Below are 27,366 nucleotides of genomic sequence, written 5' to 3'. Positions count from 1 at the left end.
GGCCTTTATATTTAATAGTCCCATAGTCTCATAGTTCCTTATTTTCATTAGGCTCCTTGTCTTCTCCAGCAAAACTTGGAGATCATTTGCATTTTAAGCTGTGTCATCAGCACAGTATAAGGTTCTTTCCATTTTAAAACAATGCTGATCTTCTTCCAATCTAATCTCCTTCAATTAATGTTCAGCATATAAATTGAATAAATAAGGAGAGCGTATACAGCCTTGTCTCAGTTCCTTGCTGACTTGAAACCAGTTTGTTTCTCCATGTTCCATCCAGACTGCGGCTTCCTGTGCTGCCCATAGGTTTCATGTGAGCACAATGAAATGTTCTTGGATTCTCATTTTCCTAAAGACTTTCCACAGCTTGATGCAATCAGCACAACTGAAGGTCTTTCTATACAGGTAGTTCTCAACTTACAACAGTTCATTTAGGGACCATTCAAAGTTACAACGGCCCTGAAAAACGTGATTTGTGACAGTTTTTTACAGTTACGACCTTTAGAGCATTCCTGTGATCCTTTGATCAAAATTCAAATTGAATTGGCAACTGATTCATATTTATGCAGGTTGCAGTGTTCCAGGGTCATGTGATCCCCTTTTGCGACCTTCTAACAGGCAAAGTCAATGGGGAAGCCAGATTCATTTAACAACCGTGTTACTAATTTAACAGCTGCAGTGATTCACTTAACAACTGTGGCAAGAAAGGTCGTAAAATGGGGCAAAACTCACTTAACAAATATCTCACTTAGCAAAAGAAATTAAGTGTGCATACTAACTGTTAGGGGCAATTTTTTTGGTTAAACTATCCACTATACTTCAGCAAAAATGTATTTTGTTCTCTGACCTGTTTTAAAACCATCTTGAACATCTGGGGACTTCCGCTTGGCGCCACCTTTCTCGCTGGGTGCTAATTTATGGCACTCCGCACTGGATATGGTAAAAGCCGGTGTAAACAGCTACGAACAGCTGTTCCCGACTTAATTTTCCCTCTCTGGTTGAAAGAGCAGGGGAAAGAGCAGGGGGGGAGAGTGGTAGATTCGCCTAGGGGCTTTGTTTTTCTTATGCAAAGTCCCGAAAGGTCGAATCCCATTGAATTCCTCCTTATCTCCAGTATCCAGCGCGTCTCCTGCAAAAGCAGGAAAAGAAGAAGGTGTCCAAGATCTGCTAACAATTTATTTCTTTTTGTGGATCTCTATAAGCAGACGGAAGAAGCATGAGTGAACAATTACTGGTTTGCAAGTATTTTTGATTTTCTGACTTCCTCCTTTTTTAAAGAGAGAAAAAAATTTTCCCCTTTTTTTAAAATGGCGTTTGAAAGCAACTGAAAGTAGACCGACAGTCTTGCTGCGAAATCGAAACTGAATGGAGATTTTATCTTATTGTGTTGGATTGTGGATTGTTGGATTATATTATGTTGTTTAAGTATTTCATAAGGGGATTTTCAGCAAGAACTTTGCCATGAAGTTTCTTTCAGAATAATGGATTCGTGACTTTATACAGGATTACACAGAAAGAATGTATTTAATTATTCAAAAATACGAACTGATAAAAAATGGGGACGTTTTGGATCAAGGCTTGGAGGAAATTAACCAGTGTGATCAGGACTTAAATGGAATGGAGGAGATACAAATAAAAGTGGATAAATATAAAGATATGATCATGAATAAACAAGTTGATGTAAAGAAGTTTCCTTTAAATAGTTTGGATGAAATTTCAGAATTTGTGCTACAGGAGGCTGTCTCCCGAACTGAAAAAACTTACAGGCTTAATGCTTTTCAAGAATTCTCTTTTTGGACTGATGGAATATATGGTAGTAATTTGTGGATTTTTGGACATAAGGAACTACTAGGCAATATTGTGACTGACTTTTCAAAAGGAGTAATGAAGGAAAGACAGAGATTAATGCATCAAAAAAAATGGCAAGAGACAAAATTATTATTCTTGAAACGAGGTTGTTTTGAATTATTAACAGACAAAAATATTAGTGTCCCTGAAAGACAATATGTAAGGAAGATCTGGAAGAAATGGGTTGATTATATGTTTTATATCTATCATAAAAGACTAGGTATTTGGATTTATACTGGATTTTGACGAGGAAGGACTAAATTTGAATAGCTATTGTAATTTTTGGTACTGAAATTTTATAATGTGTTGTATTGTATTTTAAATAGAATATTCTTGAAAGAGTTTATGTAAGAAAGACCTGGGGGGGAAATTATATGGTTATAGAAGCTATAAGGGAGATATTCTTTGAATTGGATTGGATTTTTATGCTTTAGCTGGTTTTAAATACTTTAGGATTAATTTGTTCTATTGATTTATATATTTTGTTACTGTTAATTGTTATTTTTTTTTTCTGAAGGATTTTGGTTATGTTAGGAGGAAGTCAGAGCTAGAGAGGGAAAATTGGTATAATAGTTTTTGGGGGAAATTTTCTTAGCATATGTTTGTTTTATTTTTAACTATACCTTGTGCTTCTTCCGGGAAGTCAGGGGGGAGGGATTAGTGAAGGGAGGGGGGTTGGGGGGAAAGGGGGAAAAAAATTTTTTGTAAAACTTTTTGAATAAAAAAAACAAAAAACATCTGGCAGATCCTTTTCTTTCCGGAGTTCTACTCTGCATTGAATGATCCTAAGCGTTATTTTAATAACATATAAAACTAAGGATATTATATGGTAGTTTGCATACCCTATTATATGTCTTGAAATATCCTGCCATAGATTCTTCATTAATTCCTGTGACTTCCCAACTTGGTGTTAACCAGAATATATTTTAAGATATCTTGAATGTTGACATCTCTACAGTTTATCCTTTCCTTCTTTCTTTGATCTTCGTTGAATCAATAACGATCCATCCAATGGCATTCTTTAGCATGCCAGTTCCAGGTACAAATCTTCTGAGTTTGGAAAACTTTTGTAAGACTTTTCCTGTTTTTCCATGTCTGTTTCCATTTTCAATATCTTTACAGATGTTGTAATACCACTACTTGTCTCAGCTCTCTGAAATTTAGCGAGAGTATTTGTCTCACATCTTGCTTGCTTATGTTGTCAATTTCAGATTGAACTTGGACATAAAATCTATCCACTTCCTTTTCTTTGCATCAGTGGTTAGAGCATAAATTTGAGTGGTTGATATATTAAAGGGTTGTTTGTAAAGTGTGATTTATATTATCCAGTGATTGACTGTGTTGAACTGAAGTACTGCCTTTGCTACATTCTTCCTTTCTATGAAAACAACATTGTTCTTTTTTTGGTGTTCCGAGTAGTAAATAGCATGATATCATGAGTGAAAATGTCCAGTTCCAATCCATTTCAATTTGTTGATGCCTAAGAAGTCAATATTTAACTGATTCGTTTTACTTGACAACACAGTATCAACAGTAGAAACCTTCAAATTTCTAGGTTCTATCATATCACGAGATCTAAAATGGACAATTAACATCAAAAACATCATCAAAAAAGGACAACAAAGACTGTTCTTTCTGCGCCAACTCAGAAAGCTCAAACTGCCCAAGGAGCTACTGATCCAGTTCTACAGAGGAATTATTGAGTCTGTCATTTGCACCTCTATAACTGTCTGGTTTGGTTCTGAAATCCAACAAGACAGACACAGACTTCAGAGGATAATTAGAACTGCAGAAAAAATAATTGCTACCAACCTGCCTTCCATTGAGGACCTGTACACTGCACGAATCAAGAAGAGGGCCGTGAAAATATTTACAGATCCCTCACATCCTGGACATAAACTGTTTCAATTCCTACCCTCAAAATGACGCTATAGAGCATTGAACATCAGAACAACTAGACACAAGAACAGTTTTTTCCCGAAGGCCATCACTCTGCTAAACAAATAATTCCCTCAACGATGTCAAACTATTTACTAAATCTACACTACTATTAATCTTCTCATCATTTCCATCACCAGTCTGTTTCCACTTATGACTGTATGACTGTAACTTTTTGTTGCTATCATTAAGGGTTAAATTGCAACCTATGACCATCATTTGTGTTGTAAATGTTGTACCTTTGATGAAGGTATTTTTTTTTCCTTTTAGGAAAAAGCATATGCACCAAAACAAATTCCTTGTGTGTCCAATCACACTTGGCTAATAAAATTCTATTCTTCTTCTTCTTTCACTATGTTGAGGTTTCCCATGTTCATGCTTCTTACATTTCATCTTCCCATTGTTATTCTCTCTCTCTGCACTTTGGATGTTTTTCTCCTGCATGGCAACTGATCAGCAATTTGATGTCCTGAAGGCCTTAATTTAGCCGTGTCATAAACAGCATTAGTACTCTGAGGTCCTCAGTTCTTCCTTGCTTATGTTGACAATTTCAGATTGAACTTGGACATAAAATCTATCCACTTCCTTTTCTTTGCATCAGTGGTTAGAGCATAAATTTGAGTGGTTGATATATTAAAGGGTTGTTTGTAAAGTGTGATTTATATTATCCAGTGATTGACTGTGTTGAACTGAAGTACTGCCTTTGCTACATTCTTCCTTTCTATGAAAACAACATTGTTCTTTTTTTGGTGTTCCGAGTAGTAAATAGCATGATATCATGAGTGAAAATGTCCAGTTCCAATCCATTTCAATTTGTTGATGCCTAAGAAGTCAATATTTAACTGATTCGTTTTACTTGACAACACAGTATCAACAGTAGAAACCTTCAAATTTCTAGGTTCTATCATATCACGAGATCTAAAATGGACAATTAACATCAAAAACATCATCAAAAAAGGACAACAAAGACTGTTCTTTCTGCGCCAACTCAGAAAGCTCAAACTGCCCAAGGAGCTACTGATCCAGTTCTACAGAGGAATTATTGAGTCTGTCATTTGCACCTCTATAACTGTCTGGTTTGGTTCTGCAACCCAACAAGACAGACACAGACTTCAGAGGATAATTAGAACTGCAGAAAAAATAATTGCTACCAACCTGCCTTCCATTGAGGACCTGTATACTGCACGAATCAAGAAGAGGGCTGTGAAAATATTTACAGGTTCCTCACATTCTGGACATAAATTGTTTCAACTCCTACCCTCAAAATGACGCTATAGAGCATTGAACACCAGAACAACTAGACACAAGAACAGTTTTTTCCCGAAGGCCATCTCTCTGCTAAACAAATAATTCCCTCAACAATGTCAAACTATTTACTAAATCTACACTACTATTAATCTTTTCATCGTTTCCATCACCAATCTCTTTCCACTTATGGCTGTATGACTGTAACTTTTTGTTGCTATCATTAAGGGTTAAATTGCAACCTATGACTATCATTTGTGTTGTAAATATTGTACCTTTGATGAAGGTATTTTTTTTTCCTTTTAGGAAAAAGCATATGCACCAAAACAAATTCCTTGTGTGTCCAATCACACTTGGCTAATAAAATTCTATTCTTCTTCTTCTTTCACTATGTTGAGGTTTCCCATGTTCATGCTTCTTACATTTCATCTTCCCATTGCTATTCTCTCTCTCTGCACTTTGGATGTTTTTCTCCTGCATGGCAACTGATCAGCAATTTGATGTCCTGAAGGCCTTAATTTGTGGCCTTCAGGACATCAAATGTCATAAACAGCATTAGTACTCTGAGGTCCTCAGTTCTTCCTCATCTTTAGTGCCATCAGACCTGAAGATGAAGGACCCTATCATCTGGCACCATATTTGCATAATTTAATATTTTCTATCCGGGGTGGGGGGGTTTAGGAAAAAATATATAGGAGTAGCTTAAACTGCTTTTCTTGTACAAAATGAAACAATGCATTTGCTATTGTCGCCTAAATTATCGTCCACCTACCACCACCTTCTGCCCAATATAAGAGCTTGCTTGCTTGGCACTCTGAATGACTTTCACATCTTTTTTTTTTATTTATTTTGTCACAACAGTATATATAAGCATAAGCATGAAAGTAACTATATAATATATAAGCGTATATATATATAAGCATAAGTATGTAATAACTATATTGATTGGATATAATGAAAGAAAACAATAGGACAGGAACAGTAGGCATGTTTGTGCTCTTATGCACGCCCCTTACGGACCTCTTAGGAATAGGGTGAGGTCAATAGTAGACAATTTTTGGTTAAAGTTTTGGGGATTTTGAGAAGAGACCACAGAGTCAGGTAGTGTGTTCCAAGCATTAACAACTCTGTTACAGAAGTCATATTTTCTGCAATCAAGATTGAAGTGGTTAACATGTCATCTGGGAGGAGTTTGACACTGTGGCTCCCGAGGACATGGACAGGATACTGAGGAGGCTGAATGCAACCACATGTTTATTGGACCCGTGTCCCTCCTGGTTGATACTGGCCACACAGGAGGTTACACGAGCCTGGCTTCAGGGAATTGTTAACGCTTCTCTGAGGGAGGGTGTCTTCCTACCGCCTTGAAAGAGGCTGTGGTGAGACCCCTCCTCAAGAAGCCCTCCCTGGATCCATCTGTTTTATCGAATTATCGTCCAGTCTCCAACCTTCGTTTTGTGGCGAAGGTTGTTGAGACTGTAGTAGTGCATCAGCTCCCTCAGTACCTGGATGAAACTGTCTATCTGGACCCGTTCCAGTCCGGTTTCCGGCCTGGGTACAGCACAGAGTCGGCATTGGTCACGTTGGCGGATGATCTCTGGAGGGCCCGGGACAGGGGTTGTTCCTCTGCCCTGGTCCTATTAGATCTCTCAGTGGCTTTTGATACCATCGACCATGGTATCTTGCTGTGATGGCTGGAGGGGTTAGGAGTGGGGGCCACCTTTTTTCGGTGGTTCTCCTCCTTCCTCTCTGACCGGTCGCAGACGGGGTTGGCAGGGAGGCAGAGATTGACCGCGAGGCATCTCTTATGTGGGGTGCCTCAGGGGTCGGTTCTCTTGCCTCTCCTGTTCAACATCTATATGAAGCCGCTGGGCGAGATCATCCGTGGTTTTGGGGTGCGGTGTCATCTGTACGCTGATGATACACAGCTGTACATTTCCACCCCTAACCACCCCAGCGAAGCCCTTGAAGTGATGTCCCGGTGTCTGGAGGCCGTGCGGGTCTGGATGGGGAAAAACAGGCTCCGACTCAACCCCGCCAAGACCGAGTGGCTGTGGATGCCGGCATCCCAGTATAATCAGCTGATGCCATCGCTGACTGTGGGGGACAAGTCATTGGCCCCCACAGAGAGTGTCCGCAATCTGGGAGTCCTTCTGGATGCACGGCTGTCATTGGAAGAGCATATGACGGCCGTCGCCAGAGGAGCTTTTTATCAGGTTCGCCTGATACGCCAGTTGCGTCCCTTCTTAGACCGGGATTCCCTGTGCACAGTCACTCACGCCCTCGTCACTTCCCGTCTGGACTACTGCAATGCTCTCTACATGGGGCTCCCCTTGAAGAGCACCCGAAGGCTCCAACTGGTTCAGAATGCGGCCGCGCGGGTGATAGAGGGAGCGACTCGTGGTTCCCATATAACACCTCTCCTGCGCAGGCTGCACTGGCTTCCGGTGGTCTTTCAAGTGCAATTCAAGATGTTGGTTACCACCTTTAAAGTGCTCCATGGCATAGGACCGGGTTATTTACGGGACCGCCTACTGCTACCGGCGGCCTCCCATCGACCAGCACACTCCCATAGGGAGGGTCTCCTCAGGGTGCCGTCGGCCAGACAATGTCTGCTGGCGACCCCCAGGGGGAGGGCCTTCTCTGTGGGGGCTCCAACCCTCTGGAACAAGCTACCACCAGGTATCCGCCAACTCCCTGATCTCCGGACCTTTCGACACGAGCTGAAAACATTTCTGTTTCATCGCGCAGGACTGGCCTAATGGTTTTTAAATGGGGTTTTTATTGGATTTTTATAGTTTCCAGCCAACCTTGAATTTTCGCTTTTTAAATTGGTTTTAATTTCTGTATCAATTGTTTTATTCTGGCTGTACACCGTCCTGAGTCTTCTGGGAGAAGGGCGGTATAGAAATTTAAATAATAAATAATAAATAAATAAACATTAAGTTTAAATCTATTGTTTGCTCTTGTATTGTGATTGAAGCTGAAGTAGTCTTTAACAGGAAGGACATTGCAATAGATGATTCTATGAGTTAAACACAGGTCCTGTCGAAGGCAGCACAGTTCTAAGTTTTCTAAACCCAAGATTTCAAGTCTGGTGGCATAAGGTATTTTGTTGGTTACGGAGGAGTGGAGAACTCTTCTTGTAAAATATTTCTGGACACAATTGTATTGATGTCTGAAATGTGGTATGGGTTCCAGACAGGCGAGCGGTATTCAAGAATTGGTCTAGCAAATGTTTTATAAGCTCTGGTAAGTAGTGTGGTGTTTCTGGAGAAGCTACGTAAGATTAGGTTTAGAACTCTTAAAGCCTTTTTTGCGATGTAGTTGCAGTGGGCTTTGGCACTTAGATCATTGGATATGAAAACTCCAAGATCTTTAACAGGGTGGGGGTCATCTGTAAGGTAATGTCCATCGAGTTTGTATTTAGAGTTTGGATTCTTTTTTCCAATGTGTAAGACAGAGCATTTGCTGGTTGAGTGACTCTTCTTGGGAGTATATTTCTGGTGTTTTATTCATGTCTGCCAGGAACATCCCCACCACGATGGAGCATAGCAGGACAGCCAGGTGTTTAAACTGGATTTGGCATTTTTGTCTATCTATCAAGTCCTTTCCAACAACCTGGGTTGGGCAGATGTTTAATATTATTAAAGGTATTGTCACAGAATGTAAGCTGTTCCAAGTGAAGCTGCCTTTTGCAACTGACTGATGGTGATTTTGTCAATGCCGATAGTGTTGTAAAGTGGCCCTCCAGATCTCAGTGGACTTGATTTGTAACTGCCATGCGTCACTAAATGTCCAGGAACTCCAACACCTAGCATAGTCCATGTTGACTTGGATGATGACCAATCTAGTATGTTTCTGTAATTTACGTCTCACCATATTGTTTATGAGAGAGACAATTTTCATCTGGCTCCTCTGATGAGACCTGTCCAGTATGATTGAATTGGTCATTATATTATTTTATCTTGCTCCTTTTAGATATAACTCAAGGTGGCAAACATACTTTTTGTATCTAAGGGAGGCCTCCCTTAAACACAAAAGTGAGTGGGTGATTTTGGGCTAGTCATTCTTAGCACAACCACTTCACAGGGGAAGCCACCTCATGGGGAAAATGGGAGGCAAGAATATTAGGTTTAGTTGTATCTAAAAAGAGCAGGATAAAATAATGATTTCTTAGCCATCGCCTTAACCACTACACCAAACTAGATTGCCAGAAGGTAAATTCAAATGTTTGTGACCTAGTTCTAGGGGGGGGGAGGCTAAATTTAGAAACAGAGATAAAAGTTATTAATTTTTTAAAAATCAGAAATATTTTCATGGTATCTTGCTTTAGTAGCAAGGTTTTTTTGCAAGCTTTTGTTTAGCTATTGTAGGGTTACTCTTGATTGGAATCTGGGAAGATGTTTATTTTAGTTAGGCGAAATAAGTCAACACTAACATCTTTTTTTTTAAACAAGTTTTTATTGATTTTTTAATCCCCCCCCCACACACATAGTTTATGAACAGAGTATTGGCCATATCATATCTTATACAACTTAACATATCTAAATACATTTTACTTAGTTACAATTTCTGCCAGAATATTCTTTTTCCATGTTTTAATCATGTCTTAATATTTCCATGCTCATTTATATAAATCACATCTTTCACCCTCGAGTTCTAGTTTCTCCATTTTTATTAATATTTATTCTCTTTTATTATTTTTTAGATATTTCAATTTTTATCCTGATATATTCAAACATGTTTGGGGTTGTCTTTCTTCCATTTCATCTTTTCCATTTTTAGGAATCTTTCTTTTCTTTCTCATTCCTCTCCCTCCCTTCTTTTATCCTTCCTACTTTCCTCTCTCCTCTCCTACTCCTTCTCTACTTCCCCTTCCTTTCTCCCCCTCCTCCATTCTTCCTCCCTCTCTAACCTTCTCTCCTACTCTTATTTCCCCTCCCTTTCTTCCTCTCCTCTTCCCCTTCTTCTTTCTCTCTCCCTCCTTCTCCCTTTCCATGTCTCTCCTTCTTCTTATCTCTCTCTATTGCCGTATTCATTTTCATTTCAAGATTTTTAACTTTGGTATCCAGAAATATTTTCATGGTATCTTGCTTTAGTAGCAAGTTTTTTTGCAAGGTATTGTTTAGCTATTATAGGGTTACTCTTGATTGGAGTCTGGGAAGATGTTTACTTTAGTTAGGTGAAATAGATCAACACTGACATCTTGTGGGAGCAAAAATGTGGTACAGTATACTGGTAGCTTTTCTTGTAATGATCAAACAAATGTTTGCATATAATCCTCAACTGTCTGATCTATATTAGATCCCATTCTCTATTTGTTTTTGTTATGTAGTTAATTATATTTAACTATTGGCTTAGATTCTGCTTTCTTTGCTGGTCCTGGCCCTTAATACTTACAGATGGTTTTCAATCCAAGTGATAGTTATCCTTTAGGCATGTACTGCCCAAGCTTAAGTTTACACCACCTTATCTACTCCCAGTTATGATCAGGCAATACTATTTCTTAAATCATGCATTATAGACATAAAATGAGCCTGACTTAAGTAGATTTCCTAACCTTCCCTAATCAAAAAGCAGATTATCACTTTCTAAGCAGCTTACAAAACTAACAGTCCCAGCCACAGAAGCTATTTATAGTAAGTTATATTCAGTTATATTAAAGGGAATATAAGAAAATTTATGGTGCTTATGTCCATGTGAAGATGAACAGTTGAGTATGTTTCTGCACTATAATGGTATTAGCAATGCTCTTATTTTCTGAATACTTGGTCACTGGACTAAATTCTATCTTTTTAAAAAACTTCCCAATGTTTTGTCTATGAAGTTGCAAAATTCCTTGCAAGAGCACCGATATTTCTACCTTATGCTGGTCCAACACCATCATAAAAATTTGATTGGCTTTACCGGATCATTCCTGATCATCTATGTAGTATTTAATTATGACTGGGTCACGCCATCATTCTTAACTCAATGTAACTCACTAGGATCTTATTGTCCAGAAAAGGGGGGAGGAGGCAGATCTAGTGGTTAAGGTGCTGGCCTAGAAACCAAGAGTTCTAGTCCTGCCTTAGACATGAAAGCCAACTGGGTGACCTTGGGCCAGTTACTTTCTCTCAGCCCAACCTGCCTCACAGGGCTGTTGGAGGGAAAATAAGAGGAAGGAGTATTAAGTATGTTTGATGCCTTGAAGTACTTGTGATAAAGGTGGGATAAAAAATAATCAAACACATGTCAGGGTTCTGACTGATGCCCCCTGCCTATGGCAACTCGAGAACAGGGAAGCTTAGGGAAGCTTCGCGAGTTGACAACATACACACAAACACACACACACTGCCTTGGGCTCCTGAATGAAAAGTAGGATAGAAATCTTTAAAACCAAGCAAATAAACCACAATATTGTACTCAACAACCAGCATTTTCTTTGAACTGAAAAGATCTCATTTGCATAAATTAATGCCATTAGCTTGTCCTTGTAAAACTTACTTGAGACTGTTAAGAAAACTGGAATGTTACTTAAGGTGCCTATTGGATGGGTTTAAAATATATATACATTGATCTCATGAGAAATGTTGAAAAGATATTGGATATAGAAGTATTAACTGAAGTGGCATAATTAGCCAAAAAGTAGAATTTATAATACAGGTATAATGATTTTTTTAAAATTATGTTTAAAAAACATTGAAAAGAATGGGAGAGGTGAAAAATCAGACAACACTGATAAATACATGGTATTAGTAATTCAGATTTGTTTTAAAAATGTAAGTATTTCAAGCAGTATCTAATATTATTTATCTTCAAATTTCAAAAGAATCAGCGAGTCTGAATAAAATCTTATCTTAGCGTATCTAATTAAATGTATACACACACACACACACAAAGTTGAGGATGAAGGCACAGAAAACATAAGCTGGTGCAATATATAGATCCATGTGGAAAGAAACAGCATATCCTTTTGCAAGGTATTTCTTTCTGGAATAAATTTCAAGCAATAAACAAGTTGAATAAATTATGTGATTTAATTCTATTTTCTATTTTCATTGCTGAAAATGGGGAAATAAAACTGTAAAAATACAGAAAGGTTTATCTTAATCCTTTCAATACCAATGAACAGCAGTTGATGGTTTCTCTTTAATCTCTTTAATCTTCAGAATGATTTCACTCCAATATTTTTAAAGCAAAACACTATAAGCACTATTTTAAGAACATTAATAAACAGAGAAATATACATTTTATTCCACAATTTGCAAGCCAGATTAAACCACTGTTGCCAGTTTTGCTATTTTTGAATCAGGTTCTTTCCAGATTATGATGTACAACCTCCAAATGATTATTTACATTAGAACATGACTTTTTGAGTTTTCATTTCGATATATTCTCTATTTGAACCAAGGCTTCCTTCTCATGGGCTTCAATTTCCTTAAGCAACTGTTCTTTTTCCTTGAAATAATCCCGGAACCATTGAATGTGTTCTACCTTTTGTTTCACACTTAAATAGGGATTTTTAGAAAGTCCGCATGTTACAAGTTCCATGAAGTGGCGAATTGGTCCTTCTTTAGGAAAGTCTGCCAAATGCTTATCCAGAAATATATGTTCATAAAATTCACCATCATTTTCAAGTCCTGGCAAAAGAAAAGATACAATCACTGTCAAAACACTTCAATTCACAACCTCCCTGAGCAGACTGCCCTACCAATTCATATAATTTGCAAATGATTTGCAAACATTAATGCCTATGGTCATCTAAGCCAATATTCCCAGTGATATCTTGATCTTTTAAAAGCCACTTTGATAATTATTTGTTTTTTAAAAATACTGCAACAGTTTTTATAAATTCAATACATTGCTCAGCTGACCAAGTGGAATGAAAAGTTTTATACATCCTCTTGTGCTATCTGGATGTCCCAAAAAGACATTTACATTTTTGAGTCTGTCATTCAACTTACATTCTATTAAAAGGATTTTTTAAAAATCAAATTGATAAAACTGAAGCAGAGCAGATTATTTATTTATATTTATCAAATTTATATACAGTGGTACCTCAGTACTCATCGTTAATTGGTTCCAGGATGCATAATGAGTATCAAAAACAATGAGTACCAAACAAATTTTTCCCATAAGGAATAATGTAGTGTGTCACAAGGCAGCCGACAGTGATAAGTTCTAGCTCATGTATTGAGTACCAAACAAACTATGAGTACAGGGACAAAAATTTTGTGTCAAAATGCATTGAGTACCAAATTCAATGAGTTTCAAAGCAATTGAGTACCAAAGTACCACTGTATTGCCCATCTTGCAGTTCAAGGTAACTCTTGATTAAGATGTATCTGAAAGGACCACATACATTATCTTTTTCACTTATCAAATGAAATTATGTCCTGTTTTCTTCATTCAAATATTTGAAGTAGACTTTAATTCTCATTTTGAGGACATGAAATAAAAGGGATTTCTTCATTTTAAAAAGTGATAAAAACTGATGGCAATTCAGAATTGATTTGTTTCTTAATATATTTAAACAAAACAAAATAAAATAAAAACAATTATGTTTGAAACCAGTCAAAAGTAAGTCTCAAAAACAATATGCAAATTCTGCAAATGACTTACCCATCTTTTGTACAATATACTATATACTAGACTAGACTAGACTAAACTAGACTATACAATATATAATATGAACATTTTTTCAACTCTCTCTAAATCCAACCCCTCAAAACTTCCATTCCCAATTTTCACTGAGGGGTGGAACCAAGTTCAGAGCCCTTTTAGGATACTCACCAGCTTCATTGTTAATTGGGAACTCCCAAAGTTTTCCCTCATTTGTCCACTGTATCATCTCCTCAAAACCATTCTGTGGTGGATGTGAAAAGTTGGCTGTAATAGTTTTGGCAAATTCCAGATCCCAAATTGTTGGTATTGCTAGTGAGTCTAAATTGCCAATGTATTAAAAAGACACCATCAAAACAAGTAACTGTTTAGTAAGTCAAGTAGTCCACGGAAATGCTATTCAATGGAATTGATTATACATACATATATACATACATATTCTGTTCCCCCCCCACCTCAGTCCGGGAGGCACGAGCAATGACTTAATTAGCTGGCAATTCAGTCCACGGCAGCTATCAGCTCTGGCAGCAAACTAGCGAGCGTCTGCCAAGTTTCTCTCTTATCTTTTCTTGATGCCGGCGAGTCAACCAGGAAACCAGGAACAAACAGTACTTCAGCTCAAGTTCTCTCTAAGCAGTTGATTTGCTCATCACAGAGTAGTATAGCAGCCCCTGCTGCTTTTATACCCTGTGGGATGTGGCTCCGTGACTCAGCATTTTCTAGGCCTGCCCCACCCCTGCTTCTGTTGTTCCTGCCTTTCCTGTCTACGAAACCTAGGGTCCAACCAGGACTGATTGTCCTCAGCTGCGTCTGGGAGCATTGCCTGGGCGGGGGATGGGAGAGAGATACAGGAGACAGAGGCCTCGTTATTTCTTCCACTTGGCCTGCCTCTGGCTCCTGGAGCTGAGCCAGGGAAGTCGGCCCTGCAGAAGGGAGCCCTGATGGCCTTTCCCCCTCACTCTCTGAGTCACTCTCTGGCAAGGGGCCAGGCCTGGGGGGGGGGGGGCTGAAGCCACAACAATAGCTATCTATCTATCTATCTATCTATCTATCTATCTATCTATCTATCTATCTATCTATCTATCTATCTACCAGTATATTCAATTCATTTATATATACACACAGAGTATACATACATACACACACACATATATATGTATGTATGTATGTATGTAAAGTTGAAAAATTTGACACGCCCTAACAGCATACCACAGCTCAATAAAAGGACAACTGTTTTCCATATCACTTTCTGTTCTCAATTTTCCTTACAAATTTTTCTGCTTTATTAGCTCCAAAACTGACTGAATAGATATTTCAATTTAAAAAATAATTATTATTTGAACATATGTTCAAAAATGCTACATGAATGAAGAGTACTATGCGGATAAGTATTTTTTGACATTATTTGAACTAGCAGGAAAAGCAAGAGAAATTATAATTTTATTTCCTTGTGTTTCAGCCTGAAGTGAAAAATAAAAAAGCTGGAGGAATTTTCTCTAGCTTTCCTATAAAGGAATCTCTTCTTTAAAACAAATGTTGTAGTAAGTCCTTAGCTTACAACCACAATCGAGACAGGGATTTTGGTCGCTAAGCAATGTGCTTATAAAGCCAGATGTCACACGACTGCATCGCTAACCAACCACAATCTCTTCTTTTCCTGTTGTGGTTGTTAGGGGTTAGGGTCAACTTTCCCCACTTCCCTATCTCCAATTCTGTGCTTTTTTGGCCATCCTACATTCTGCTTGTGGAATGGCAAGCCTCAGGAAGCATGGCATGCGAACGAATGCTGGCGCTTGCAGGGAGTGAATGAATGCAGGGGTGCAAATGAAGGCTGTTGCTTGCTGAAGTGTGCTGCCACAGAAGACAGAGTTCAGGGTGGCTGAAACAACATAGATGGGGGAGATAGGTGTGGGGTTGCAGTGTCCCTGTAACTGTAAATGGGCTACCAAAGCACTTGAATTTTGATCACATGACCACGGGGGGCCATATTTTCGGACATGGGATGCGAGTCCATTCCTTCAGCAGTCGCAAATTTTGAGCTGTCATTGAATGAATGATTGTAAGTTGAGAACCCCCTGTATATCACTTGAAAACAACCAGTCATTGAATTCTTTGAAATACTACATGTTTCAAAAGAGGGAGACAGAGAACAGCGTGGACAATTTTCTTCTGGCGATACAGCTTTTCTGTAATTAGCAGGTAAACGTGGTCAAAATTCCAAAAATGCTTTGGAATATGTGCTGATAAAATGCCTATAAGAATATCCTTTCCAAATCCTTTCCCATTAAAACTAAAAGGCAATGCAGGTAGTCCTCAACTTATGACCACAACTGAGCCCAAATTTTCTGTTGCTAAGTGAAACATTTGTTAAATGAGTTTTGCCCCATTTTACTTTTCTTGCCACAGTTGTTAAATGAATCAGTTGGTAAATTAGTAACATGGTTGTTAAGTGAATCCAGCTTTCTCATTGGCTTTGTTTGTCAGAAGGTTGCAAAAGGGGATATCACATGAAAAAAAAACCCAGACTCTACAACTGCCATAAATATGAGCCAGTTGCCAAGAGTCTGAATTTTGACTGGGGATGCTGTAACAGTCGTAAGTATGAAAAATGGTCATAAGTCACTTTTTTCAGTAATATTGTAACTTTGAATGGTCACTAAATGGACTTTTGTAAGTAGAGGGCTGCCTGTATCTGCCTCAAGTTCCTCATTAGTGGGAACCTAGGATGCTACTTTAGATCAAGCCAAATTATTGAACAATTTGTCTGTGTACAACTGTTGAAAGCAGCTTCAGCTACCAGGAATCCTATAATGCGGGGCCATCAAACTCCCAACCCACAGACCGGATGCGTCATATGCTGGTTACGCCCACGTCCAGTTAAGCGGAGGGGGAAAAAGTCCCAATATATCATGTGACAACATTGTGACGACATGAATTTGACACCCCTGCTTTAATGCATTAGGCTACTGGGAGGCATGAATTCTGGGAATTATAGAATTGTCAGTCCAATGGATCTAGAGGGCATCAAACTGGACAAAACTGGTTTGGGCATTCGAATTGGATTTTTTAAAAAAAAACTTATCTAGAGGTGCCAGGAATTAAAAACAAACTTTTTATATGTGAAGCCTATACTCAATTACTAAAGTGAAAACTCTTCTCTGACTGAGAGCCAAATGTCTGCCTTTAACATAATTTTCAATACTTCTATGCAAACACCAGGTAAAATTCCCTAAATTGTTATTGATTTACATTGTCTTGAATATCTCGTTTCAAATTCTCCCTTGTTGTTGAGCAATTAGCCTTTTCTCCAAATACACATAGGGAGTTTCTATAACATGGTTTGTGGCATGTTCAAGACTAATGCAATGCGTATAGAATGGATGAGTTTTATTACACTCAAATTATCTTCCTGGTCTGATTATAGTAACTATTTTGTAACTAACCTGTTTCATGTGCTCCCTCTGACTTAGGAGTGAAAATCTGTAGCCTTTCTTCAGAATAGAGTTTCCTAAAAAAATAATAATTAAAAATTCTCCTTTTACTAAAGGATCCAATATGAATAATTCTGAACCCTGTCCTAAACAGTTTGAAATCTTAAACATACTCCTGATCTGTTTTCAAACAATCATTGCCCACACATTTTTCAACCATGTAACAATGAAGAATATATTCTTGTATTCAAACCCACACACCTAAATTAAATTTATTTATACACATTTATGTGGCCACCCAACTTGCCAAAATGTGACTCTAGAAGCGTACAATCATCAGATTAGTTTCCCATAAACAAGAACAAAAATAAATCACATAATTGGGGTGAAACCACATGTGATCAGACTCTCAAGACATCTTGCAGGAATATCGAAGTCTTCAAAGACTCTGTGAAGGCCAACCAGTCTAGAAGGCTAGTTGAATCATAAGGAGATGGCAGCCATTGCAGCCAATTACCATGCCTCCTAGATTCCAACAGATGGCATTGTTTTGGAGAAGTGACCTAATAAGGAATGCTCATGGTCACAGGAAGGGATGTGTTGGTTGGGATGTTTTGTGAACATATGAATTTTTCAATATGAAGACAATGTTGCCTTGTTACCCGAGAACCTGAATGATTTTCAGCAAAAGTCAGACAGACTATATGGTCCAAAAAGAAGCATGGATCTAAAAATGTACATATCAAAGAGCAACATACTGTATTTAACAAGGAAGTGGGCTGAACAATTTCCTATTAGGCACAAACGGAGTAAAAGTAAGTAGCTGCATTGGTATACTTTGGGGGAATGTTCACAAAAGGATGGAAAAGGTATAGAAAAAATTTAAAATACGCAAATAATGGCTGAAAGGTAGTATGTGGAATATAGTTTACCCCGAGGAATAAATGCTTGTTAAATGAAGCAAAAATGAATTATGTAAGAGCATGCATCTGTCCACTGGTGAGAATTTTAACAAACAAAGGATGGTGTATGAAGGAGTGTATGGATGTGGTAGAGGCAACAATGGTTAGTAGGATAGAAAAGTATGGAGCGGTACATTGAATGCTGCTAGTACAATTAACTTTAGCTATATTTCATTTTTGTATCACGCTTTACTTTCTTTCCTTTTCTTATTCCCTTTCTGAAAAATGTTTAACCGAAAATGTTGCTTACCCCAAAAGGGAATAGTGAGATGGGGAACAGGTTGATTATAACCTTAAAGAGAACTCTCTAAAATTAGTGACCTATTTTGATGATTTTTTAAAAATATCTGTTTGTTTTTCAATATCTATGCTCCATAACTGATATAGCAATTGGCCAACATCAGGTTCACAGAGGTCATCCCTTCTTTTTGCAGATACCCAATATGCTGCTTTACAGTGATTTACAGCCCTTTCTAAGCAGTTTTACAGCCTACTGCCCACAACAACCTGGGTTCTCCTTACGCTGATCTCAGAAGGATGGAAGGCTGAGTCAACCTTGAGCCTGGTGAGAATCGAACTGCTGAATTGCAATCAGCGGCAGTCAACAGAAGTAGCCTGCAGTTAGAGTTTACCTGCCAGCCTTAAGCTATTTTATTAAGCCTGATTTTTATGGCATATTAAAAATGTGACAAGTCTAATCTTCTGTAGCACATGACAATAAAGGGTGGGTGAGGGGTAATAAGGAGAAAGAATGTGGCATGCTTCAACACAGCAACATTTGGCCATCCTTGTAGAGGTAGTCCTTGACTTAAAACCACAATTGAGCCCAAAATTTCTGTGCCTAAGCCAGGCAATTGTTAAGCAAGTTGTGCCTCATTTGGTGACTTTTTGTCACAGTTTTTATATGAATCATTGAAGTTGTTAAGCGAATCTGGCTTCCCCCATTTGACTCTGTTTATCAGGAAACCAGATGGGAAGATTACAAGTGGTAATCACATGACCCTGCGACAGTGCAATGTCATCAATGCACGGCAATTCTTGCCAAGCACCTGCATTTTGAGCACATGACCATGTGGATGCTACAACAGTCATATGTATGGAAAATGGTTATAAGTCACATTTTTGGTGCTGTTGTAACTTTGAATGGTCACTAAACGAATAGTTGTAAATCAAGGACTACCTGTAATGATTTATAAACTCAGGATTTTAAAGAGATACATGCAGAAAATCACCAAGTAAAGTACCTTTTAATTCTACTGATTTCATTAATATGTGCCATATTGCCGTCTTCATCTTCATCACATGCAATTTCACTGGATGCTTTGAAGGCTTTTCGTGCAATAGGTTTTCTTCTAATTTTCATGCTTGCCATAATCTTGCTAAAATTAAAAATATTAGCATGTAAATATTGGCATGTATTGAAGGATGCACATACAGATTTTTTGTTCATGCTTGCTATTCTGGTGCAATAAAGAAAAGAAAGATAAATATGAAAACATGAAATGTAAAGAAAAATTCAATTGAGGGGATGTTCTGAAACCTATTCTTCTCCCCCCCCCTTCCATCTTCCTTTATCTAATGTTTCACAGACCAGAAACCTAGCAGAAATGACTATATTTTCTGTGTTTGAATTATGGTAATAGAAAGCTTATAATCTAAAGAACAGTGCCAAAGATGCCTTTAAACAAACAAATGAACTCTGTATCCATCATCTTTACACAATTTACAAAATAATACAATTCGGTCTATCCTTCTCCAGAAGATCAGCCAGAACAAGGCTATCTTCCCTATTTTCTTAGAATTCAGTAGGAATTGGCGTATGTTGGCAATAGTCAGTGGTAATATCTTCCAAAGCATTAGGGCAGTAACAGAAAATGCTCTGTTTAACCTTGCATTATTTGTAAATAGTAAACTGAAAAATGAGTGAAGGTAGTTATTAATGCCAGACCACAAAGAATTCTGTACATCAGTACAAGCACCTTAACTAGATTGGGCTGCTGAAGATCAGAGAAGTTTTATTAAGAAAGTAATGAATATGCACCTGACTGCTAACCTAGAGGATAGGCAAAAGATGCTGTTAGCAAAACTCCCAGGGTATTTCCAAGGGAAGCATTAAGTATCAGTTTTCCAATATACAAACCTATGGATGGTAGAACAGGGACCTGGAAGCATACCTGAAGAGACCTACCTGGCCACCTATTTTTCTAATAGCAAGCAATTTAACCACATTCCCAGATGAGATCCTTATATTGGGTGTTAAATAAATAAGAAAGCAATGTTGTTTAACCATAGTCTTCATATTGACTATATATTCCATCAGCTGACCTGAGGGCTCTATCTGATGTTCTCAAACACCTGCTTCAAGATGGTAATAGCATTACTGGGTATTAACAACATATTAATGACATCTTATTCCATAAAGCTCAATATATATTGCCACTTCCTATAGGTATTAAAAGGTCTTATCAGCACAAGGATCCCCGCAAAAATCATATGCCAAACTATATAACCTTTAGCTATTCAATGTTTAGCCTTCCTAATTTGTATCTTTTAGAAACACTGGGTCTATAAGCTCCTGTAATTTTTAGCCAACTAGTCTAGGAATATTGAGACTGCAGCCCCAACACATCCGGAGAGCACCACATTGAAGAAGACTGCTCTATTTTTTTGAGTTGCTTTAAAGGAAGCTTACTCGTCTGCATTGACTGCAGTTTTCTAGCTCAGACAAGAAATCTGTAGAATGATGGCCTGGAGAAAATGAGATTAAAGGAAAGGTTTGTGGCAAAACTAAAGCACTAATTTTTAATTGCCCAAACCATTATGCCAGACTGAATATTTTCATCACTGACAGGGCAGTATGATGAACAAGCCAGTTTTACTGATTTGGTAAAAACGCCAGTTTATTTCATCCATAAAGTGGAAATCTTCCTTCAAAATCACTCTTAATAGAAAGAGCAAGCATTCTAGAATGGATTCTTTTTCCCTCTAAGCAACATGTTACTATTGTTGCTGTGTTTTTTGTAAGCCATCCGAGCTGGAATTAAACAAGAACTGTATTATGCTTTTTCAATTAATTAATATGTCAGGGCACAGTGGGATAAAGAAAATGTTGTGAACAAAATTAGTGTCTGAACACCATGCCATCCTTTAATATCAACTTTAGTTTAAAGACCTGGGATATTGAATGTGTATCTTGGCGCTAAATTTTATTATTTATAATAAAGTTTAAACGTTTAATATATTTTGTGAATTTACGCCATAATTTCCACTGAGAGAATACTCATTCCCCGTCAAATTCTGTACTGTTATAATTTCAATTCCGCAAATATTCAGTTTCCTATGTTTACAAAAGAAACTGATGGTGAAGATTTTGTAAAGCAGTGATACCCATAGGTTATCTTATATCACTGCAAAAACAGAAAAGCTTAGCCATAATTTACTGGCAGAAAAACAAAGAAATGCAAGACTATATTCAGTTATACAAGGATACATTTATTCCTTTCTTCCTGAGAAAAGTAAATTATTTCCTGGAAGATCTGTGTGTGAACTATTTTGTTTTATAAATTAGGTATTTAAATAAAAATATATATTAACCTAACTACTGTTTGATTCAACAAGTGATTAAATGGGTAAACATTAAACTGAAGAACTAAATATCTGATAAGGATGTGCAAAATTTGTAAGTCTGATGATCAGGAACAAATGTGGAAGGCAACGATGTGATCCCAAGAAGCATGACAGCAACTGTACAGAGTTGCTACATTTGTCCTGCATGTGTTCCAAGTGCAAAGCATCTTTTAAAAACTGAATCTGAAGTGCTGGACAGCCCAAATATGTATCTTCCTGCTTCAGGCTTACTGTAATTTTGTTTTGCTTAAGTTGTTCTGCAAGAAGCTGGCTAATAGATGGTTTTTCTTCTGAGCTGGCACTTTGATGGATTCAGCAGGTTTAGTATGAATGGATTTTATAAACTTTACTAATTAATCTCTTAGTTAAGCTTGGTAGCCCCAAAACCGTTTCTAGCCAATACTGAGAAAAAAATCCTGAAATATATTAATGCAAATATTTCAATACTGCTTGTTGCTGCATATTTGATTTTACACTCTTTTGTGGAATTTCCCAAAGAAGACAGAAGCAGAAAAATGAGAAATTACAGCAATGTATTGTACAACTTCAAATAAATATGGAAATGAAAAGATTGGTTAAGACTGCTTTAAACTTTCTTGACTCCAAATCCAATTTTGCATTTTTAAAAGAAGGCAAATAAAAGCAAATTATTACTATTTGTCTTTTTTCAATGTGACAAGCATATTATGGGAACAGAGTTATAGCTACAAACCTTAGGTCGGCCATTCTATGCGCATTCATTTCTTCCTTGTGCTTTTTTACCAAATGCAACAGTTCAGAAGTTGTCTTTTGTTTATCGAAAGGGAGTGAAGATGCAACAGCAGAGGCTGCTGCCTCCAATTCTGGAACATGTTGGTCGCTGAAAAAAGAAATCCAAAATATAAATGCTCAGTTCACATTTGTTGTTGCCCATATTTTGCTAACCTTCTGAGAACAGGCAGAAAATTTAACAATGAATACAGTAGAACACATCATCCAATTTTTTTTTGAAATGGTCACACTGTACTAGCAAGGTTCAACTGACAGACAGCTTCAACCCCTTCAAATAGGGAACCGTTCTCGGTAAAGCAGGACATATGTTCAACTTGAGTCCTTACTAGTCATGGAAAGGAAACATTTTCCAGGCCTTAATTTTTCCACTGAAAAATAGCTTCATAAATGTAATAATTTAGTAATGGTAAATTATACCAATTGCATAATACAGTATTAAACAACTTTAACATTTCAATTACTGTTTTTTATGTGATAACCCCTCACAAATATTTTAAATTATTCACTGCTTTTATCAGAAAAATTTCCATTTCAAACTGGCCATTTTCCTATTCAAATTCCCTTAATTTGCATTGGAAATTTTCCAGTTCCTTTTTTTTCTCCTTCGGAAATTTGAATCACTATTAATAAGACCAAATCTTCATTCTCAGGAAAGTTTGTTCTGAAAAATGAATCAAACCCAAATATACATTTTTAAAAAAATATTTAGCGCAGTCCTCTTATGATTGATCAACATCAGGCAGGCTCCAGATAACATATTTCTAAAACTACAAAGTACTAGCACTAACAGTATATAACAAGTATTCTGGTTATCTTCATATTTTTATCTCTAAGAAAAAAACCTACACATTTGCACAAAAAGATATATCAGTAATGTTTACATGGATCTTTGTATATCCTACCGTATGTAACCCTGAAGTAGTTAACCTACTGTACTCCATATGTTGCTAGATTCTAGGTCTCATCAATTGCAGTTATTATGAAAAGCAACAGCATCTGGAGGACTTCAGATGTTATCCAGAAAACAGAAAGCGTTTTAATCTACTTTCTTCTCACTGTATAATATTTTAATATCCTAGTCCCTCTCATATGCAGCAGACAGAACTCTTTCTGCCTAGTTAGCTGGTCAAAGTTCTCTAGTGGATGATCCATGATTCACAATGAAAAGGCAGAAGCCAGGACAAGCAAGCAGGAAGGAAACCCAATGCTTATAATGAAAGCAAAAAACAAAAAGTGATGTGAGAAACATTAATGCAAGGAAAAGCAACCTGGGATTGTTGAGGAACCCTCATAAGGCTTTAGCTGTGGTACTGCAGAACTGGGATAATAAACTGGTAATGCCAACAGAAACAGGTATCCTGGTAAAGAACCAGTTTGGCCTACTGGTGAAGGCACCAGGCTAGACACCAGGAGACTGTGGGTTCTAGTTCCTCCTCAGCATGAAAACAGCTGGGTGATCTTGGACCAGTCACTTTCTGTCAGCCCAGCTCATCTCACAGGGTTGTTGTTTTGGGAAAAATAGGAGGAGGAAGGGGTACTGTTTATGTTCACTGCCTTGAGTCATTTGTACAAATAATAAAGATGAGATACAAATAAATAAACATAAAATAAATGGGACTGTCTAGTTCCTGGCAACTGGTTGGAGTTTTTTCTTTGGTCCTTGACACCGCAATTTGACAAAACAATTTAATGAGAGAACTCTTGGGGTCATACCCAGAGCCACAGGTTTGGAGTCCTTGATTGAGAATGACTCCACACAAAATCAGAATAAAGAGTCTGAAGAATTTCTCCTTATTTTCACAACACAATGAATAAAGCTGAATCAGACAGAATACATATCAAGTGTCCTTCTGGCTCTTTATTATTTTTCTTTTAAATACACCATTTATTTATCATATTCACTGGCCCTTTTTGGTATGTATCTCTTCAAACAACCACAGCATTTGTTGACAAACAGTATGAAAATATGCTATCATAACTTTACCTTTTTTCATCATCTTCCAGCAATCTGCTTTGGGCATTCTCCATAATCTTCTTCTTGGTACTTAGTTCTATTTTCATTCCATGGATTAATTGCAGCAAATCTTTCTTTCTTTGTACTTCTTTTTTCTGCTCCTTATCTGGTGAAACATTTGTATTGGTGCAGCTGACTTGGTCATCTTCCTTAGTGCAGAAGGCAGGGGTGGTGCTAAAGAATTTGTGTGCTTTACTAGGAAAGATGTAGAAAGCACAGACTAGTGATACAAACTGATTTTTAATTTTTTTTACAACTTAAAATCTCATAACAAGAGATTATTATGAGATTGTGCAAATATGTGCAACAAGACTGAGATATATAATACATGTAAACATTTAATGTTTTATGGTCAGTTAATTCCAGGGGTTTTTTTTAAATGTCAAAGTACCCTAATGTTAAAACATACAAAATGTGCCTTATTTCACAAAGCTGCTATACTATACTTCCTATACATATAGTAAACTCCACCAGAAACTCAAATTTACTTTTAATGTTTAAATTTAAAAAATACAATTCCAGGGAAAATATATGCAATATAAACTTGTTAGCATATAATAACAATCACTCCTTTGTTTTTGAGTTTTTCTAATATTTATTCAATTTGTATGGCTGCCCATCTTAAACAAGTGATGCTGGATGGCAATCACAAAATCAATTGCAATCCAAACTACACTCACAATACAAAATAATAATAATAATGAAATACCTACAGCAGCCAAGAAGATGTGATAATCCATAGATGTTAAAATAATCAAGAAATGAGTTCCTTCACATACTCTGGATTTCAGGCCAGGGCACATAATCAGGCTTTCAATGGCTTAGTAAATATTTTTCTGGAGAAGAACCATATCTTACACTGATTTTGAGTTTTTTTTAAAAAAAGATGCTATTTTGCAAATAAAATTGATTAGAAACAATCTTGTAAGGGTTAGGGTTTACAGAATGGGGGCTATCAGATGAGAAAATCCCAAGGATGACAGTGGGTATGTTTGACAGAGACAAGAAGGAATTCCCAAATTCCCACAGTATGAACTTTGAAGAAACAGAATTAGGCTGGATATGTTCATCTTAATGTAGTTGAAACACACTGCAGTGTTATTCTCCAAAACACCTGAAGGCTGGACAAGAAGCAGTGGATGGAAACTAATCAAGGAGAGAAGCAACATACCCTAGAACTAAGGAGAAATTTCCAAACGTTTAGAACAATTAATCAGTGGAATGAGTTGCCTCCAGAAATTGTGGGTGCCCCAACACTGGAGTTTTTAAAGAAGATTGTCTGAAATGGTATACCCTGTTTCCCCCAAAATAAGACATCCCCCGATAATAAGCCCAATCGGGCTTTTGAGCCCATGGCAATAAGGCCAAGCACTTATTTTTGGTTCAAAAAATATAAAACAGGGTCTTACTTTCGGGGAAACATGGGTAGGTTTTCCTGCCTGAGCAGGGGGTTGGACTAGAAGATCTCCAAGGTCCCTTCCAACCTCTGTTGTTCTGTTATTGTAATCATGTGTAAAATTACTGTTGCTGAACCCGAGCTGGTGTTCACCCAGTACATTAACACTATCCTGATTGACAAAATCGGTCGAATTTGTAGCAACCACCGCCAAACCTCATGTCTTTCGTGCATTCAACCCAAAACTTCCTGAGCGAGCTGAATTTAATATTAAAAAGGGGCGTTTTATCACTCTCTCACCTCTAAAACCTACCGCCTGCGCGTGATTTGTCAAAGAACATTTGGAAAAAGAATGATGCGAAGTGGCAACACGCACCCTCCCCTGCAAACATCTGAAAGGAGAATATTAATTGCCTTTGAAATGGGGCATGGAACACCGATACTCTTACGGGGGCGTGGGGGGGGAATAAAGCAACCTTCTGCTCTCCCAAGTACCTGTGCAAGGCCACCACCACCTCCTCGCTTGGAGCACCGAAGCGAACCAGAGCACAGAGGCTCCCGGGCACTCTGGCGCTTCTCCGCCACATTATCCTAGAAGCGGCCAGGAGTCACGCTCACTCTTTCAGTACCACCACAAAATGCTTCCGCCAGAAGGTTCCGACAAGGTCCCCCCACCAGTCCGCCCGGAACGGAAGCGCCCGAATATTGGTTCCGCAGCCGGATAAACCTTCGCGCTCTTTTTTTTCTTTTCTTTTTTCTTTTTTGGAGATGGTCGTTTCTCGTTCTAAACGGGAGGGAAAAGGGATGCCGCCGTTTAAATATTTACTGCATGATGATTTGTAAATTGTATTGGTGAGGTTCACCTAATACCCTAAGCCCCAAACCTAACGAGATAGATAGATAGATGCATAGAGAGAGAGACAGACAGACAGACAATGGTAGATGATAGATAGATAGATAGATAGATAGATAGATAGATAGATAGATAGATAGATAGATAGATAGATGATAATGATTGATGATGGTGATGATAGATAGATAGATAGATAGATAGATAGATAGATAGATAGATAGATATCTTGCATATAGAGTGAGGTGATAATCACCTATATGTGTGGCATGCAAAGGGGTAGATCCATCCAAGAAGGGAATTTTAATTTACCAATGTCTAAAAGGTAATTTCAGGGTGCTCTCTGAGCATGCTTGTTTTCTCGCCGACGGTTCATTACTCAAACGAGATAAGATCGTCAGTGATGATGTTACCTAGGGTAGTAGTTTGGGTCATGAAACGTCTGCAAGAAAACAATGAAGCTCAGAGCGCACCAAGGACCCCTCGTACTCAACCCTGAGCTGCAAATATTCTCCTTTAAAAGGTACATTGCAAAACGCCCCAGAGACTCGCGGCCTCCCCCCACCCCCCCGCTCCCTCTAAGGCTGCCAAGGCCACCTGGCCGACCTTCGGGGCGGGCTTTGGAGGGGCGGGGGCAGCAGTAGCAAAACCCTCCCCGCCTCCGGTTCCGCTTCCCGGGC

At 37.9% G+C, this 27,366-nt stretch overlaps 1 protein-coding gene across 1 annotated transcript; it reads right to left on the bottom strand.

The window, feature by feature from the left end:
- Positions 1-9,490: 9,490 nt before the first annotated feature.
- Positions 9,491-27,102, bottom strand: MRPS31 (mitochondrial ribosomal protein S31). The gene is made up of 8 exons (XM_058180085.1): positions 26,943-27,102; positions 26,332-26,620; positions 24,411-24,635; positions 22,368-22,514; positions 19,273-19,407; positions 17,079-17,143; positions 13,807-13,956; positions 9,491-12,653 (listed from the first exon to the last, which is right to left on the bottom strand). Exons 2-8 carry the CDS (start codon positions 26,421-26,423, stop codon positions 12,394-12,396), a joined length of 1,074 nt encoding a protein of 357 aa, XP_058036068.1. The 5' UTR covers positions 26,424-26,620; positions 26,943-27,102; the 3' UTR covers positions 9,491-12,393.
- Positions 27,103-27,366: the final 264 nt, after the last annotated feature.

Source organism: Ahaetulla prasina, chromosome 1 (assembly GCF_028640845.1).
Source record: "Ahaetulla prasina isolate Xishuangbanna chromosome 1, ASM2864084v1, whole genome shotgun sequence".
NCBI classification, from domain to species: domain Eukaryota; kingdom Metazoa; phylum Chordata; class Lepidosauria; order Squamata; family Colubridae; genus Ahaetulla; species Ahaetulla prasina.
This window is presented reverse-complemented; position numbering and strand designations above follow the sequence as displayed.